Consider the following 17,764-nt stretch of genomic DNA (forward strand, 5'->3'; position numbering starts at 1 on the left):
CAATCACGCAGCACCATATATCTGCCTGGGTGCCTAACCTTTGTACGTAGGAAGTATTGATGTTGTAGATCTGTGCTATTGAGATTTGAACATCAGACATAGTGACGAGTGAGTATTGCGTTTTGGCGAGTAGATTATTAGTCACGGTCGCCAAATAGTGAGTACTTTTAAAAATACTTCAGTGTCGAGGCCTGAAAACCTTGAAACATAATTTATCATAGAAGAAATCAAGGATACTTTTCATACATGGTATATGGATTGGCCATAGTGAGTACAAGAATCCAGCCAATAGGTAACAGCTATCGGTATACCACACGAGAAATAGATGACGTAATCACAGCAATTGCATGCCTATAGCCGATCGGTATACATATTTACAAATTCTCACCGAAATCAACTTCTAAGTCGTCCCAAATAACACAATCTATACATGTAATAATGCCCACTACAGCATGTTTGGGCTTGAATGAATATTATACCTATTTAGTAGTTAGAGTGAAACAGATTCAAATGCTGCATGTTCAACAATCGTGCAAATCGAAATATTTTCTACGCGAGAAAAACAAGAAAAGGGAAAAAAATTGACGGGGAATCGTACATGGGAACTCACTGACACAAACGGGAACCGTACCTATACACCAACAAGCTGCTTGTACATCAGCTAACATGGTAGCAGAGCCTGCGTAGCTTCGACACGGTATCTCCAGCCAAAAGGTAATATCTATCGGTATACCACACGAGAAATAGATGACGTAATCACAGCAATTGCCAATTGCCAACTCATTATACAAATTTACTAATTATCCCCGAAATCAGCGTCTACGTCGTCCCTTATACACGCAATGTACACTTTATAATGCCCACTCGAGCCTGTTTGGGCTTGGAAGAACATAAGTGCGACGCGACTGGGGCGTATATACACCTAACAGAGGCGCGTATCCAGGGGGCGTTGGGGCGCGCGCCCCGGGTAAGAAAAAGAGGAGACAAAAAAGAGAGAAGAAAAAAGTGAAAAAAAGAGGGGGGAAAAAGAGGAGGAAGGAGAGGAAGGAAGGAAAAAGAAGAAAGTGAGAAAAAGGAGAAAAGGAGGGAACAGCAGAAAAAGGCCAAGACACCGCGAAGAGAAAGAGGAACAGTCATAATTACAGCGCTGATCCCTATTATATACACAAGGTAGCCAGTGACGGATCGAGGATTTCGGAAGGGGCTTGCGCCTCAGCCTATCCCTTACACCGACAACTCTATTTTCGACGTTTCCATTTTCCTCTCTCACTAATGTGTATATAAATATATATATATATATATATATATATATATATATATATATATATATATATATATATATATACTACATATATCATGAAGTATGTGTTTGTATATGGACGCCTTAAACAATTGTACAATTGTGCTATGAAACCAACTGTGGCTGGTCTTGAACTCGACCGAGTCGTTGGGGAACATGACGCATTATGATATTAGACCAGGATCTATATGCGAACTGCACTAGACATATGTCCTTCGATTCAACACTGCCATCCAGAGATAAAATGTTATACACACCGTGGGGTAAAACATATGCTTATAGTGTACTTGGGTACATTAGAGTAAGGTCATCTACAATTGAAAGTGTCATTAAAGTAGATACAATACATTGTTGACCTATTTAATATAGTGTGTGTACTTTCTCACAGCAAAGAATTCCAAACCGTTTAGGTTTTTCCTCAATTTTGTTATCAATACCTTGTACTTCAACCTTCATATTAATGTCATTTCTAATCAGGCAAATGTTTCTTCACGGACCCAAAGATCCTTGTAATTGATGGGAAGGGATGCAGTAGTGTTTCCACACCGGAAGACGGTATTCACATGCTGTTTGGCACATTTTACCGCGTCAATATTGAGTACACTCGTGGAGCCAAAATCTTATTAGAATATATCCGGAGGTTTGTACAACTATTCTCATCTTTCTGAATTCCAATCTCTGCATAAGAGAACCAAATAAAGTGATTTCATTTTTTTAGTCCATTGTACATGATTTACTGCCATGATAAATAAATGAATCACTTTAAAGCAGGGTTGTCCAAACTACGGCCCGCGGGCCACAGTCCGGCCCGCCGCAGGGTTGCGTCTGGCCCGCCAGAGATGCTCTACGGTGCGAAATTTTAGTGAGCAGATTTATTGATAATAATTTGAAGCTATATAATCAATCATTCGAACCTTCTGGGTCCAAAAACTGCATACAGGTCAGTTTGTGTGACACTCTCTCAGCGGAGGGGGGGGGGGGCTGGACTTTATTCATCTGTTTTATCAGGAAGGAAAATAAATCAGTGCGCTCCGCGCGCAGTGCTCACATTTTGTTGCCTTGGGCTTGGGGCAAAAAAAATCGAAAAATCGAACGTAGGGTTCATGAGGCCCCCTCCTTCATCATAATCATTCCATGTGGCACTCCTCTGCAAAAGGTTGGACAACCCTGCTTTAAAGGATACTTTTTTGGGTCACTCTGGTTTTCATTCTAAACAGGTTTCAGACGTCTGCTTAGCACGTAATTTACCTATTAAAGGATGACGTTAACAACGACAATGATTTTGATTTTTTTTAGACTGTCACGAAAGCACTGCTAATAGTCCATGCTGCATTTCTGTAACACTATTAATTTGTGAGGTAAGACAATTAAAATAGATTCAGGAACGTCCAATAAAATAATTGGACTATGTAGTCTAATACACACAGACCCAGTTCTTCGGAACATATTTTGGTTGAGTTATTAGACGATAAGAAACAATGGATTAATTGAACGATAACATTAACCTTTAATATACGTTTGATAAAGCAGCATCCCAGAGTAATCGCATATTTAAAAAGAGGGAAAATCTTGAAAACCAGAATAGCTGTGGAATCATTAGGCTATTAACGATAAATATTCTCCCTTTTTTATGATATGTTAGAATATAACATATCAAACATAATAGTCTGCGTAATTTCATCCCTGACATTGTGCAAGGTAATATGGCTCGTATAACAGCCATAAGGCCCTTCCGATTGGCAGGAATGACGTCAAAGACTGCCTTTTAATTGGTGAACTCTCCCACGCGTAACAATCCTGTAATAAATGCGGGTTACCTTTCTAGTTTACCAGAACATATGTTTTTTTTTTTTTTTTTTTAAGCCATTTTTATTGGTTTGCTGATAACCAGCAACTGCACGCGCACACCCACGCATTCCCTACTTAATACATTATGGGGAACACCTCACACACATTAAACCATATATATATATATATATATGTATATATATATATATATATATATATATATGTATATATATATATATATATATATATATATATATATATATATATATATATATATATATATATATATATATATATATATATATATATATATATATATATAGTAAAAAAAGGAACTGTAACCAAATTATCTGGAAACTCGTACAGTTCGACGTACTGTAAACTTTTATTGTCAAAAGTCTGTAAACTGAACGTAACAGAAATTATGTATTTTAATCAGTATGTCACTGTATTTACAGCCGATTCACACAGAGATTACCGTGACTACATTAAATCTCAAAGTTTTGTACCAGAGTAAATACTGGATTTTGCTGACAAATCTGATAAATCTGTAGCATGTGCTATTAGGTTTACAGTAAGAATTGCGGATATTTGTAATTTCAACAAATCCCAACAACTGGAATTGTTAGAATTACACATATCCTCAGTTCTTAATGTAATCCTCATCGCACATGCTACGTTTTACAGTACGATCCAGTTTTTACTATGGTACAAAACTTTAAGATTTACAGTAGTAACTGTGTTCTCTTTGTGTATTTAATGACAGGAGTTTCCGATCGTCGTGCTCAGTCAAAGGTCAGTGGCCACATACTACATTGGGGGATATGGAGTGTTTAGCCATGCATGCATCGTGAATCCCGACCCCATCCACGCCCATCACCACCAAACCCACCACCACCGTAGGCTACCTTCCCAGCTGGAAAATCGGTAACTAACATTAACTAGAAGTAAAGCTTATACTGTTGTCAGTAACAGTCTTGAACGATGTAACAGTTTCAACGGTTTTGCTCCAGCACACCAGTAATCAATTTCCGCTCGTGTAAATATAGGCTTATCAATACAGTAGCAGAAATATACATATGACTGGAAAGTGTTATTATAACAAAACCTAAACATGTACATAAATTAAGAAAAACATAAATTGAACACAAGTGGCTCGATTATGTCACAATTAGATTTCCTCAAGTCTTCGGTCTTGTGCGAGAGGGAACGTGACATTTGTGATATCTCCCAAATGGAATAATATTTTAACAGCGGTAGTTAGGGAAGTTGTTCACCAATATCATCTCCATCGTGCAGATCAATGACAATGGTTGGATATGCAAGTGTCTCCTTTAAATTGATATCCCAATACACGCAGTTATTATCAATATTGTTCACCAATATCGTCTCCATCGTGCAGATCAATGACAATGGTTGGATATGCAAGTGTCTCCTTTAAATTGATATCCCAATACAGGCAGTTATTATCAACAATGCTCCGACATAAGAGGTCCATGTAGAAGCGATATGTAAAAGTAAATACTGCATCAGGAATGTGAAGACAATGTCTATTGTTAAGGTAATTGTAACTAAGGTTACTTTTTCTACTTTTAGGGCAAGATAAAGAGCACATTGACCAACAAAGTACACACAACTACACAACATTGCCAACGAAGCCTCTACGAATGTTGGCTCTATCCATTTTCCGCTTGCGATGACTGCTACAGCACCTATAATAACAGCAACAGTAGAATTGAAGAATAGTGAAAAAAGACTATGTATTCCTAGCTGTGACTGTTTTCGAACAAACGTATATTGTAAACTAATGGAAAACGCCCCACCTAAACTAAATCCTACCCCGATCAATGTATTCTCTTTGTCAGAGGTGTCCATTTGATCTTTTCCAAAGACAAAAGACGGGTGAGAAACAAATACGACACCGAGAAGTGCTAAAAACGCAAAGCAGAATTCCCGTAGTCTCAGTGGTTCCTTCAAGATAAGCCAACTAGAAAACCCTGCAAGCATCACCGACGTATACAAGATTGTAACTGCGTTTCCGGCATCAATGAAACTCAAAGAATAGACGGTACAAAAGGTGTTTGAGGTCAGCGTAACTCCACTAAGGAATAACCAGATATAATCAGTACAACTTGTGGGAAGAGAAACTCGTTGTTGCCAGACAAAACATAGTGAGCCAATCGTCGTAACGATTAAAGATATTGGGATTACTTGAAGTGGATCAAGTGTTTGCACAAGTACTTTGACAATAATACTCATAGTAGCAAATGTAAACGCCGATAAGATGGCTAGAAGCAAACCATAACGATCCTTTAAAAAATTCCAACATTTCCAACATGCTGTTTTGAAATTACAAACTTTGCAATTGCTTTCTTTTGTTGATCCACTATTAGCTAGCTCGGTATTTTGTTTCTCCGTTGAGTCCGACTTGGTCGTTTCTGATTTATATTCTTCTTCAGACTGTAATAATGGCGACAATGGATCATTCTCCTCATTCCGGGGCTTGTCGAAGAAATAAATGAAAGGAGAAAAAATATATAACAACCAAGTGCACCAAAATATAAAGAATCGAACAACATTTCGAAGATAGTATATTTCATCCAACTATAATTAATACCAATACTTTACAGGTCTAATTCATCGATTTGTTCGCACGTAGCAACTTGCACCACTGTATGTATGTATGTATGTATGTATGTATGTATGTATGCGTGTATGTATGTATGTATGTGTGTGTGTATGTATGTATGCGTGTATGTATGTATGTATGTATGTATGTATGTATGTATGTATGTATGTATGTATGTATGTGTGTAAGTATGTATGTGTGTAAGTATGTATGTATGTATGTATGTATGTATGTATGTATGTATGTATGTATGTATGTATGTATGTATGTATGTATGTATGTATGTATGTATGTATGTATGTATGTATGTATGTATGTATGTATTTGTATGTATTCTAGATCCTCCTGCAAGCAGGAACTCGCGAAGAAGCCTCATTGGCTTATCAAAGACGCAAGCTGACCGAAGTCAGTCTCTCATATTCATATGTAACATTTAAAGAATCATTTCATTAAACATTTCATTATGAATTGTCAACAACTCTGTAACTGGACGACATACATTAAATCTTGTAGTGACTCGAACCGGGACCTTATGATTGGAAGGCACCGACGTTCTTTTCAGTTCACTGTTTTATTCTGTTGAATCCAACACGCACTTAATCAACTCATAAAAGCTATACTTCTTAAAAATCGTAATGAGTTGGAAAATCAAGAACAGTGAAAAAACTTACAGCCTCCACCGGGATTCGAACCCGGGCCTCCCGCTCTATACGCGGACACCCTAACCAACTAGGCTATGGACGTTGATGTATGAGAACATAAAGCAGTTTGCCTATATTTATATATCTAGATAATATAAATATATATAAATATATAAATGAATATATAATATATATATATATATATATATATATATTTATATATATATATATATATATATATATATATATATATATATATATATATATATATATATATATATGTATATATATATATAGGCAATGTTCTGCGTAGCACTGAGAATTCTAGTAGAAAAATAGTAAAGTTTGCTAGTGCTAAAGATAAAGAAAACTAACACGACGTTTCGGGTAAAAACCCGAAACGTCGTGTTAGTTTTCTTTATCTTTAGCACTAGCAAACTTTACTATTTTTCTACTATATATATATATTGTAGCCGTTAAGCCACACAATTTCCTGTACGCTCCGCGCCAACCGATGGTGGCGCTCCGCTTAGATAGACTTGCTGGCAGGTTTGCCCCCCCCCCCCCCACTTTCACAACTGAAATCCCGCCCCTGCTTGAAAACAATTATATCTTTGCTTCCTTCCTTTAAGATATTATTTCGATGAGGAATTCCATACATGTTCTAGATAGAGACATCAGTTCTTTAGTATTATTTGACAACTTCCTTAAGTTTGCTGATATCTATTTCGATTCCGGACATATTTGCACGTCTTCAGTTGTTCTTTGGAGGTTTCGATGGATGCGGTCGAGCCGTAGTAAAGACCAACAAATATAAGTCTAACTAAGAAAATACTTTCTGTCAGGCTTTGCTCCCTACAAACATTTTCTCATGCACTGATGATTTGAAATTGGGGCAGATTAAAAAAAAAAAAAACCTACACCGTTGTAAAGGAAAGGTTATAGACAACTTCAAATTCTACACGGCCAAGCAAGTGTGTATTTTGCTTTACTGGGTAATATTTCTTATGATGCAGTTTATATTGTATAGGAATGGCAAATAATCGGATCAAGAAGGAGATGAAAGGGTAGGCTGCGGTAATCTTAAAGTCGTGGTATACACATAAGAACTAAGGAACGACATCACCCATAATTAATTTGCCTCCGGTTGTTTGCTATGCACTGTATATACACGTATCATTACAAGAACAATGGATACAACTCATCTCTCGGGTTTAAGTCCTAGAGCCAATTTTTTTTTTATGTTTGTGAAATGTTACCCAAAAGGGGTACAGGTATATTTTAATATTCTTGACAGTTACTCTGTACAACACCTTTTGCTATAGATGGAACACATGCAAAGTGCTTTGCTAATTTATATTGCTTGTAGCACAAGAAAACGGGGTGACTGACTAATCTCAGTGGGCAACCAAAATTCAATTTCTAGCCTTAAAATGATGTATAATATATTATAGGACTTACCACAGATCCAATAAGATTAAATAGACGCAACATTCTCTTTAGATCCAATTCAAATGTTCTCTTGATGTTCTCTATATAAACTGGATTCAATGAGCACTTTTGTAGCAACGTTAAAGAATCATACTTACATATAGCTAGCTGTATATGCAGGTACATTTGTGTAGGTCCGATGCATACTTTAAATAACACTTAGATGGCATCTTAGACATATTTTATGCAGGGACGTCACAGAATGTATACATACAAACATACACACACACACACACACCCGCATATACACAAAAAACAAACATATGAAATATGAATGACTTTGAGCTCACCTATAAAGTATGTTACAGAAAGAGGCTACTGGTATTAAATTAATTTCATTGTTATACCTACCCATAATATGTTGTTGTCAATCCCACCTAGTTAATCAATTAATACCCAAGCTTAAAAAGAAAAACATCCAAAGTCACTCCAAAACACAATGCGAAAATGTGTTTATAGATAATGCCATGATAACTAAGTGTTGGGAATAATTACGAAAGACAGCTATCTATGGAGGCTTTGTAGTGTTTACAGAATCATAACCGTCTCTTTCGAGATCCGGCTTTAGGCATCACAAATTATTTCGGGTTGGTTAGCATCATGTCACATCTCTATTGGGTAAGACACAATATGTCATCAAAACAGAACAAGCATTGTTCGATACAGGTGACAAATGCCTACAGTGGAACTACGACCTTCTATACCGGTTTCGGGCCTCTGGACGTACAATTATGTATAAAGACCTATATAGGTATGTATATTTGTGTATATATATATATATATATATATATATGAATATATATATATATATATACATATATATATATATATGTATATATACCTGTATATACATATAGACTTGTACACATATATACGTACATATACATATATATGTACATGTCTTGTATATTTCTTGTATATTTTTCTTGTCCTGTCCAAGATGGCATTAATTATTAATTTTGAATAGAAATGTGGCTATGCATAGACGTAGGAGGTGGGACTGCCCCCATAAAGTGGTAAATTGAGGAAGAATTTTAGGCAATTTTCAGCAGTTCATTACTAAGGTTAAGTGGAACAAAGCTCAGACCCAACCCCGCCACAATTTGTAAAATAGGTCGCTTATGCCTATGATCAGAAGAGTAGACCCACATTAAGATTGACATCGGCACATCCCGACAAGACACAAGTTCTGAATATGCAACCTTGTCACAGTGTTTTCAGTGTTGTCTCTGAGATTTCCAGAGTATCTGCAGGCACTTCATCTGTCGAGCAACGTATTCAACCTAAGATGAGACTGCTATACTGATCTGAATAATATTGAAGTACATTTTCTATGTTGTATGTATCTCAAATGGCCATAGTATTACAGATAATACTGGGAAAATATTGAAAAATGTAGCCGCTAAAAACATTTTGCAGGCCACATATTCAAAATAGTGATCTAAATTGGTGGATGTGTTGTAAAGGATCAAATCACATTTTGAAATTTGTAAAAAGTTTTCGTTCTTCATGCTATCTGCTTACAGAGATCAAAATGCATTAGGTCATTGAAATATTAGATATTGTCCGTTCATTTGCCATATTTTCATGTATTATTTTGTGGATAAATGAAAATACATTATATACAACTTATGGTCCTTGTTTTTCCAAGAGCATTGAATCGAAACATTGTCCAGCCCAAAGAATCACAAACTAAGTTTCAATCCGGTGTTATTCCACCAAGTTAACAACATTAATAACCAGTGCTGTACAGAAGGGGGAAAATAATAGAAAAATAATGAAAAGGTTAGGCGCGTGTTACAACTGGTCTGATAACCATTGTCATAGTTCGTACGTACGTTACGAAGTGCTGCGCTAGGCCGGAATTGCTACAGCGCCGCGCCAGTAGAGCATATACAACGTACTGCTTTCCCTATATTAGAGCGTATACAACGTTTGTATAGCTACGCGCCAAAACCAACACGTTTTCTTGAATAGCCCCACCGCATGAGGTGATCAACTAATTTATTTCTACGCGCCAAAAGCGATAATATTCGTTGGTCCTTGTGTGGAGACTCGCGTATCGCCACATAAGGACTAACACAGTTCGTTGGTCATTATGTGGAGACTCGCGTATCGCCACATAAGGACTAACACAGTTCGTTGGTCCGAATTATGTGGATACTCTCATATCGCCACATAAGGACTAACGCAGCTCGTTGGTCATTATGTGGATACTCTCATATCGCCACATAAGGACTAACGCGGTTCATTGGTCCTTATTGTGGATACTCGAATCGTCACATAAGGACTAACGAACTGCTTAGTCTTGATGTGGATACTCGAATCGCCACATAAGGACTAACGATCTGCGTTAGACCTTATGTGGCGACTTGCGAGATCCCCACATAAGAACTTGTGAAAATTGTCGGTATTGGCGGTCATTATGTGGCAGTGTTAGGATCGCATGATAAGTAAAATGTTCTTGGTCATTATATGACTTAGGTTTACATAATTTGTTTCTGCATGTTTGACGGTTTTGGCGTTCCATACATTCGGGCGCTATAAACTGGTTAAAATAAATCCAAAATATACACGAATATAAGGACACAGTCGACAAAACAGAATCCGTGTTTTCCGTTACATATAGGAATTCTGCATTTTACCATAATTTTCCCTTAACACATGCATAACCCATAAACATACCTGTGAATATAACAAAATACTACTAATCAACAAAGTAAGATCAATATTTGTCTGTTAATATCAGTGGCAAAAAAATCCACGATCACATATCATGCAAACCCCAACGATATCCAGGCTATCACGCTTTGATTTGAATAATGTCTATCATATAGCTAAGTGAAGCATGCGTTTCATGAATTCTGTATTTAACAAATTTATTGATGATTTGATTGGCTGATAGTCAGCTGCAAACATTCTGAGATCTTTCAGTATTCAGAAAACAAGAACATCGTCCGACAAACATTTGATGTGTTAGAGCAGCTGTCACTTGCACTGTGGTCTGTTGTGTATACAGCGCGTACGCGATGCTACGTACGTACAGGGTACAATGTATCGGATATCTGTACGTAGGCCGTCAGCTTTCAAATCGGACGGGGGTAGAAATCAAATTCAAACCGGACGCACCGTTAAAACGGGCTGGCGAGAATCCTGTCTGCCTTTTAATTATTACCATAATTTTTGTATAATATTCATATGAAAGCTTTGATGAAAACAAATTATATATTAACCTTCCAGTTTGTTAACTTAATTTGTGTACATCCCCCCACCCCTCCCCCGCCCATTCTCCAAATTCATGTCGGTAGCCCAGTATTTCGTGACTTTGATGTTGTATCACGTTTCGAAATAACCGTTTGCACTGGTTGCCCGCAAACGTGACAATGGAGGCTGAATACCAGTGTAATTATGGAAGCTGGTCACTTCGCCCAACAACCATTTCGCCCAACTGCCATTTCGCCCAACCTTACCATTTCGCCCAACCAGCCTGGTCATTTCGCCCAACCAGCCTGGTCATTTCGCCCAACCTTTAGAAAAGAAACAAATACAACACTGATCTTATAGCCAAAACGCCGGAAAACCCACACACAATCTTAGAATTAGATTTATGCAGGTATAGGAAATCAAGGTGGAATTTCCAGCGTATGGCGGCTTACTATATATTGTAGTGACTAGAGGCCTTAGATATAGGAGCCACTTTTCAAAGTAAGCGTATTCAGTCAAATAGGAAGCGGTTAACTTAAAAATCGAATATTAAAGAGAGTTTTGAGGTTACTGAATAATGTAAATTGTCTTTGATCCCTGCCTTTGTTATCCATTTTAAACATAACTGACTTACACATGAAACAACGAACTTAGTTAAGCACAACTAGACAACTTGGGCGCTATTATCATCTTACACATGTATACTATTCAGCTGTTACATAAACTCATTTACATACACATAGCGAACAGCTTAGCTTATCACAACTAGACCACTAGGAAGGAATGCAGATATCTTAAATATTTCGCTACAAAAGGAAAGGCATGCTTTGATAAAGTGAATGGTAACAACACAACGAAACGTCTAAAGAACCAAAGATAACTCTTACACAAGTATTGTGGAAGCTGCAGTGTCACGTTTATATCACCATTATATGGGGATGCTTGATTCAATCGTTTTACCTGCCTTTATTGGAACACATAACAGATAACAAAACAGAACAGATCAGTTATTGAAGTGATATCGCTGGAAAAAAATAGAAATGGATCTGACGAGATTGTTTCGTCGCCTTAGTGGATCTTTGGTAAGTGTCAAATGTTAAGGCATATGTCAATTTGAAAACTGGGTCAATGTGAATTATTCAATAAAATTAGTGAAGAACCAATTGATCCTTCCAATGCATTTATAATTGAAGAGCCATCAATATTTATGAGTTCACTGCTGGAGTCAGAACATTTGTTTTCTCTCTTGTAGGATCAAAACATGATTGACTTTGCTTCTGAAGCAAAATTAATAAAAATTAGTATAAGGTGAAACAGGTGTTTTATTTTAATTAAACTCTTAATATCGCTCGGATGAAGCACATTGACGAACATGATGCAGTTATGTTCAGAATCGAAATTTATTATCAGCAGCAAAGCAAAAAAACTTATCTCATTTGAAAGGTTTCCTGCATTCCTGTCACAAGTATAGTAATATCTCAAGAAAGTCTGTTGGTCTCACATATAAAATTATCAACAGTATTAATTTATTGTCTGAAAAATATGTAGCTTATTCTACGTGGAAGATTGCCATTGACTGAGGTCAATTTTATACCTAGCCTTTCGGACAGGAAGAAATTGTTTCCCAGCGTTTTCGGCACGGAACTTTCTTACGGAACATTCAGCGATTCGATGATATGTTTCTTACGAATGAAATGCAAAATAAATGTAACGATCTGCTTGATGCTTACATCATTCATAAATTTAACCAACACCTGCTTCGCAATATAAAGTCAACTGATCAATAACAAATGTTTTTTGTTGTTGCAATCTTCAAATTTTGAAATTAGTAACTGCCTTCCATTCACACAGGCGTGCGCACACCCAACAACAACACGTATACATATATCCTACATATATTTAGTCGCAGTTTCACATTAATTTCCAAACATAACAGTTTAGGCTGATACCGTGTTGGTGTAATTATGGCTGAATGATATGACGGTCGTCAATATGTTGTTCAATTTTTGATAGTTTGATACATTTGGGGTTTTATGTTTTTTTTTAAAATTTTATTCTCTTTTCATGTATTTCTTCGAAAAGCCCCGGAATGAGGAGAATGATCCATCGTCGCCATTAATACAGTCTGAAGAAGAATATAAATCAGAAACGATCAAGTTGGACTCAACGGAGAAACAAAACACCGAGCTAGCTAATAGTGGATCAACAAATAACGGCAATTGCAAAGCTTTCAATTTCAAAGCAACATGTTGGAAGTTTTTTAATCTAGTAAAGGATCGTTATGGTTTGCTTCTCGCCATCTTAGCGTCCTTTATGTATGCCTCGACCAGTATTATTGTCAAAGTACTTGTGCAAACACTTGATCCACTTCAAGTAATCCCAATATCTTTAATCGTTACGATGATTGGCTCGTTATTTTTCGTCTTGCAACAACGAGTTTCTCTTCCCACAAGTTTTACTGATTATATCTGGTTATCCCTTAGTGGAGTTATGCTGATCTCAAACACATTTTGTTTCGTCTATTCTGTGAGTTTCATTGATGCCGGAAACACAGTTTCAATCTTGTATACGTCGGTGATGCTTGCAGGGTTTTCTAGCTGGCTTTTCTTGAAGGAACCACTAAGACTACTGGAATTCTGTTTTGCGTTTCTAGCACTTCTCGGTGTCGTATTTGTTTCTCGTCCGTCTTTTGTCTTTGGAAACGATCAAATGGACACCTCTGACAACGAGAACACATTGATCGGGGTAGGATTTGCTTTGGTTGCAGCATGTTCCATTAGTTTACAGTTTACGTTTGTTCGAAAACAGTCACAGCTAGGAATACATAGTTTATTTACACTATTCTTCAATTCTATTGTTGCTGTTAGTGTAAGTGCTGTCGCAGTAATCGCAAGTGGAAAATGGAGACAGCCAACATTCGAAGAGGCTTTGTTGGCAATTTTGTGTAGTTCTTTGTATTTTGTTGGCCAATGTGCTCTTTATCTTGCCCTGAAAGTAGAAAAAGTAACCTTTGTGACAATTATATTAACTCAGGAGATTGTGTACACATTCCTGATGCAGTTCATTTTTCTACAAGTCGCTGCTACATGGACTTCTTACGTCGGAGCATTTTTGATAATAACTGCGTGTATTGGGATATCAATTTAAGTGCACATATCATCACTAAGTAATATATTAACCCTGCTTTTCCAATTAGTCCTAATTTAGCGTAGTTTTTTTTTAATTGAAATTCGAAATTGCTTGTAACGTCATAGTAATGGTGGAGTGCAAGATTGAATGCAAGGACAATGTCTTGAACTAATTATATAACAAAGGAGGTGAACACACCTTCCTAGAAAGAATGAGTACGATATAAATGATAAATAACAATAATTAAACAAAATAACTGTTACGTCCAGTTATAGTACAGGATTTCCAAGTGCGGTCTTAAACCAAGATATAAACAAACCGTAGCTTATTACGTTTAGAAGCCACGGAAAGTCGTAGATGCTTCTACAGTACTCAAATTGAACATTATCATTTTCAGACGATGAAATGGTATTGATCACATCCTTTACTGACTTAATTAATGTTCTCCCGCTATATCAATGAACTCACCATTTTTTTTCCCTATGGCAAGTAAGAGTAATGTTTATGGGTTCTGATAGATTTCAAAACAATGTTTTGGTCCAACCAATCAAATGTTTGTGAATTACCCCCTCCGCACTGACTATACAGAGTGACTTTAATAAACTCCAGCATGGACTCAACAGGTGACAAAAATATTTGCAGTTAATTCAAGAGATTAATAGATAGAAATTCCCATATACGGCAACAAAAATCATGTTTTGATTGTAATATGCTCAAACTTGCTTTTCTGTATACTGTTTATTTTACCCCTGAACAAACTGAATGGTTCAAACCACGATTGTAGAAGAATCTGAGCGAGCCTCTAGAAGAGATGCAGGTTTGCATACTTCTTCCCTTTTACAACTAATAACTTCAAATGACCTTGAACTGCTGATTCTCAAAAACTTTTTTCAAAACCAAAATTATATTTAAGACGATTTAACAAAAGATCTATTTCAAGAACAACTTTTTTTTCATATTTCAGTCACTAATTTTGATCTCATGACCTTTGACCTCTTATCCTGGAATGAAGTGCCACCTTAATAATAGATCACTTCCACTATGCTCCATCCACATCAAACTTTAAAAAAAAAAACTAAGAGGAGAAAATGGATGGATGGATCATGGATGAATTGGTGGATGGATGGATGGATGGATGAATGGATGGGGCCTTTCAAATACTCTGAAATACACATCAGTCTCACTTAGTTAGTTCATTTACAATGTCAACAGGAATGTCCGAATCATTCATTCTGTTCATTTTAAATATTATATAGTTGCCAATTTCCCTACGGCGATGTAAAGTGTTCTTTCATAGATGTTGATAAATTTAGCAAAATGGAGAGTTTAGTAGCTTTGGAGAGCAAATTTTATATCTATTGATTTTGCTTGAAAGATATATTTAGAACCAAACTAGATAGACGACGAAGACGAATAAACATCAAGTGTAAACTTGCACATATAACCATAGAACCCTGACATATGATAATAGGGAATGATACTAGCTATATAGAATGCGTTTAATCTACCGGACTTGATGGTAGTTTAAGATTTACGGAGGTTTTTCAAGTCTTATCTATTGATTTTTGAAGGGCTGTACAAATTTATCTCAACATAATCTACGGAGCAGTAGCGGTGGATGTGTTTTGATAGTATGGGATGTATAGTGAAATGAAAAATATACTGTCTCAAGGTACTCCGAGTGAGAGACATCAGATCCACAGTTTGATAACTTCTACCATAAATGACGTCCATTATGTAAAATAACGTATTTATGTTGAGGCAGGGACGTAGCCAGGGGGGGGGGGGAGCAGTGGGAGCAACTACTCCCCCTTTTAGTGTCGAAAACATGTTAAAAACTGATGTTTTTTACTGCGTGATATTTTGTCAGTGCTCTTTTGATGTTGAATACTCGTTAGCTCCGTTAACTCGATTATAATCGTATAGTAACATTCAGGCCTACTGATTCAGCTACTTGGTTGGCAGAAGGAATTAGCTAAATTTAGCCTATAGCATATTACATGCCTACAGCTGGCCACTGCGTAATGAAATGCATATAGCCTACCATAACCGAACTCGATGGAGAGTCACGAACCGTATGCATAACGACGACGTTCGTTCTCATCCTTTCTATGATTCGTAATAAGTTGTTGCACGAAGAACATGCATGCTAAGCTTGCAATCGTATGTGATACGCGCTTCCTATAATAATTATTACACTGTTTTTTTTGTTGTTTTTTTTTCTCTCAGCAAATTATCAACTTCTAAGTACTTTGTAAACAGGGATTGCTTCTAATTGTCCAGATAGTAACATTCAGACATTAGTCTTCCTTAGTCAGGCAATTTTATATATAGTATCGCCTATAGCTCTGATCAAAGTTCAAAAATAAAATATTTTTAAATTCGATTTAATAATTGTTATAAACTAATTTAAAAGGTAGTGTGTTACATCCACTGGGGCGGAATATTTGAACGAGAATCATTCATTTGGACTGGAGTGTCACTCACAAGCTCACGTAATTAGCCTAAACATATAGTATGGCTCTGCATTGTTTTAAACATTTCCAGATTTATTTGAAACTGTAACATTCTACGAGTGCCATTCCCTTTTAATGTATGCCCTGTAAATCTACATGAAGGGCACTAGGTCTATGTTATGCAATGCAATGCAGGACGCATAATCATGCGTAATGAATTGATGCATTTTTACTTCTCTCTAAACATTAGAAACCGTATAATCTGATAATAAAGATGTGTAATTCTGCTACAAAATATGAAAGTTTATATTGTCCACCAGTTAAGCTTGTCAAATGTATTAAAGTCCAGACATTGGACAATAAAAAAGAATCATCCTACTGGAAAAATTGTAAAAGAAGACTCTGTTTGTCTTTTTGATATAATATGTAAAAGAACATGTAAAAGAATTCAAACAGGAAGCAAAATCTGCTGATAATATAATATCATATTATAATGATGAAACTGGCAAAACATTGCACCAAATCGCATCTAAGAACCTTCAATTGTTCAAAAATTTCTCTAAGGGAAGGGAGACACTCCCTCCCCTTACAACCCTCCTACATATTTGTATATTTGTATTTGTATATTTATTTGTTTCATCACATTTTACAGTGTGACGGGAAGTCTCCTATAAAGCCTGTAAGGCTTAACAAAGTAGGAGACTCCCCAAAAAGAAAAAAGAAAGAAAAACTTAAGAATAGAAAAAGAAAAGTTAATAGTAGCATCTACAATGATGTAATAATAGAATTGACGCTAATTGAAATTAATAATCTTAGTAAACAATTCTAACAATCTTTATAATGATCTTAATTAAAAACACACACAAGTATAAATCCATCAATAGTGAGAATTAAAATCATATCAATCATATCAATCGCAAAATGTGCTCCTCCCCCCCCCCCCCCCTTGCAAATTCCCGGTTACCTCGCTGAATTTAGAGAGGTAATAAAATATATATATAAAACAAGAATACAAACATGCATTCTGGTTTCGACGATGTAACGAGCAGTTTCCTTCATGAATCTGAAGTAATGTATAGTGAGGGTGAACAACATACTTGATCATAGTATACAGTGAAAGCAGTGT

The 17,764-nt window shown here is 36.3% G+C and overlaps 2 protein-coding genes across 2 annotated transcripts; one reads left to right on the forward strand and one right to left on the reverse strand.

The window, feature by feature from the left end:
* Positions 1–3,444: 3,444 nt before the first annotated feature.
* Positions 3,445–7,976, reverse strand: LOC139977644 (solute carrier family 35 member G1-like). Its single transcript, XM_071987107.1, has 2 exons — positions 7,820–7,976; positions 3,445–5,590 (listed from the first exon to the last, which is right to left on the reverse strand). Exons 1-2 carry the CDS (start codon positions 7,973–7,975, stop codon positions 4,526–4,528), a joined length of 1,221 nt encoding a protein of 406 aa, XP_071843208.1. The 5' UTR covers position 7,976; the 3' UTR covers positions 3,445–4,525.
* Positions 7,977–11,845: 3,869 nt separating this feature from the next.
* LOC139977330 (solute carrier family 35 member G1-like) lies at positions 11,846–17,008 on the forward strand. The gene is made up of 2 exons (XM_071986614.1): positions 11,846–12,135; positions 13,136–17,008. Exons 1-2 carry the CDS (start codon positions 12,094–12,096, stop codon positions 14,198–14,200), a joined length of 1,107 nt encoding a protein of 368 aa, XP_071842715.1. The 5' UTR covers positions 11,846–12,093; the 3' UTR covers positions 14,201–17,008.
* The last annotated feature ends 756 nt before the right edge of the window (positions 17,009–17,764 follow it).

This window comes from Apostichopus japonicus, chromosome 12 (assembly GCF_037975245.1).
Source record: "Apostichopus japonicus isolate 1M-3 chromosome 12, ASM3797524v1, whole genome shotgun sequence".
Taxonomy (NCBI): Eukaryota; Metazoa; Echinodermata; class Holothuroidea; order Aspidochirotida; family Stichopodidae; genus Apostichopus; species Apostichopus japonicus.

What these genes read in the sequence shown, in the direction of transcription:
- LOC139977644 (XM_071987107.1), bottom strand. Translation starts at nt 7,975, where the DNA reads ATGTACCTGCATATACAGCTAGCTATATGTAAGTATGATTCTTTAACG. An exon ending in TTAATCTTATTGGATCTGTG is followed by an intron (nt 5,591 to 7,819) that starts GTAAGTCCTATA and finishes TTCTTCGACAAG; the next exon opens with CCCCGGAATGAGGAGAATGA.
- LOC139977330 (XM_071986614.1), top strand. Translation starts at nt 12,094, where the DNA reads ATGGATCTGACGAGATTGTTTCGTCGCCTTAGTGGATCTTTG. An exon ending in GTCGCCTTAGTGGATCTTTG is followed by an intron (nt 12,136 to 13,135) that starts GTAAGTGTCAAA and finishes TTCTTCGAAAAG; the next exon opens with CCCCGGAATGAGGAGAATGA.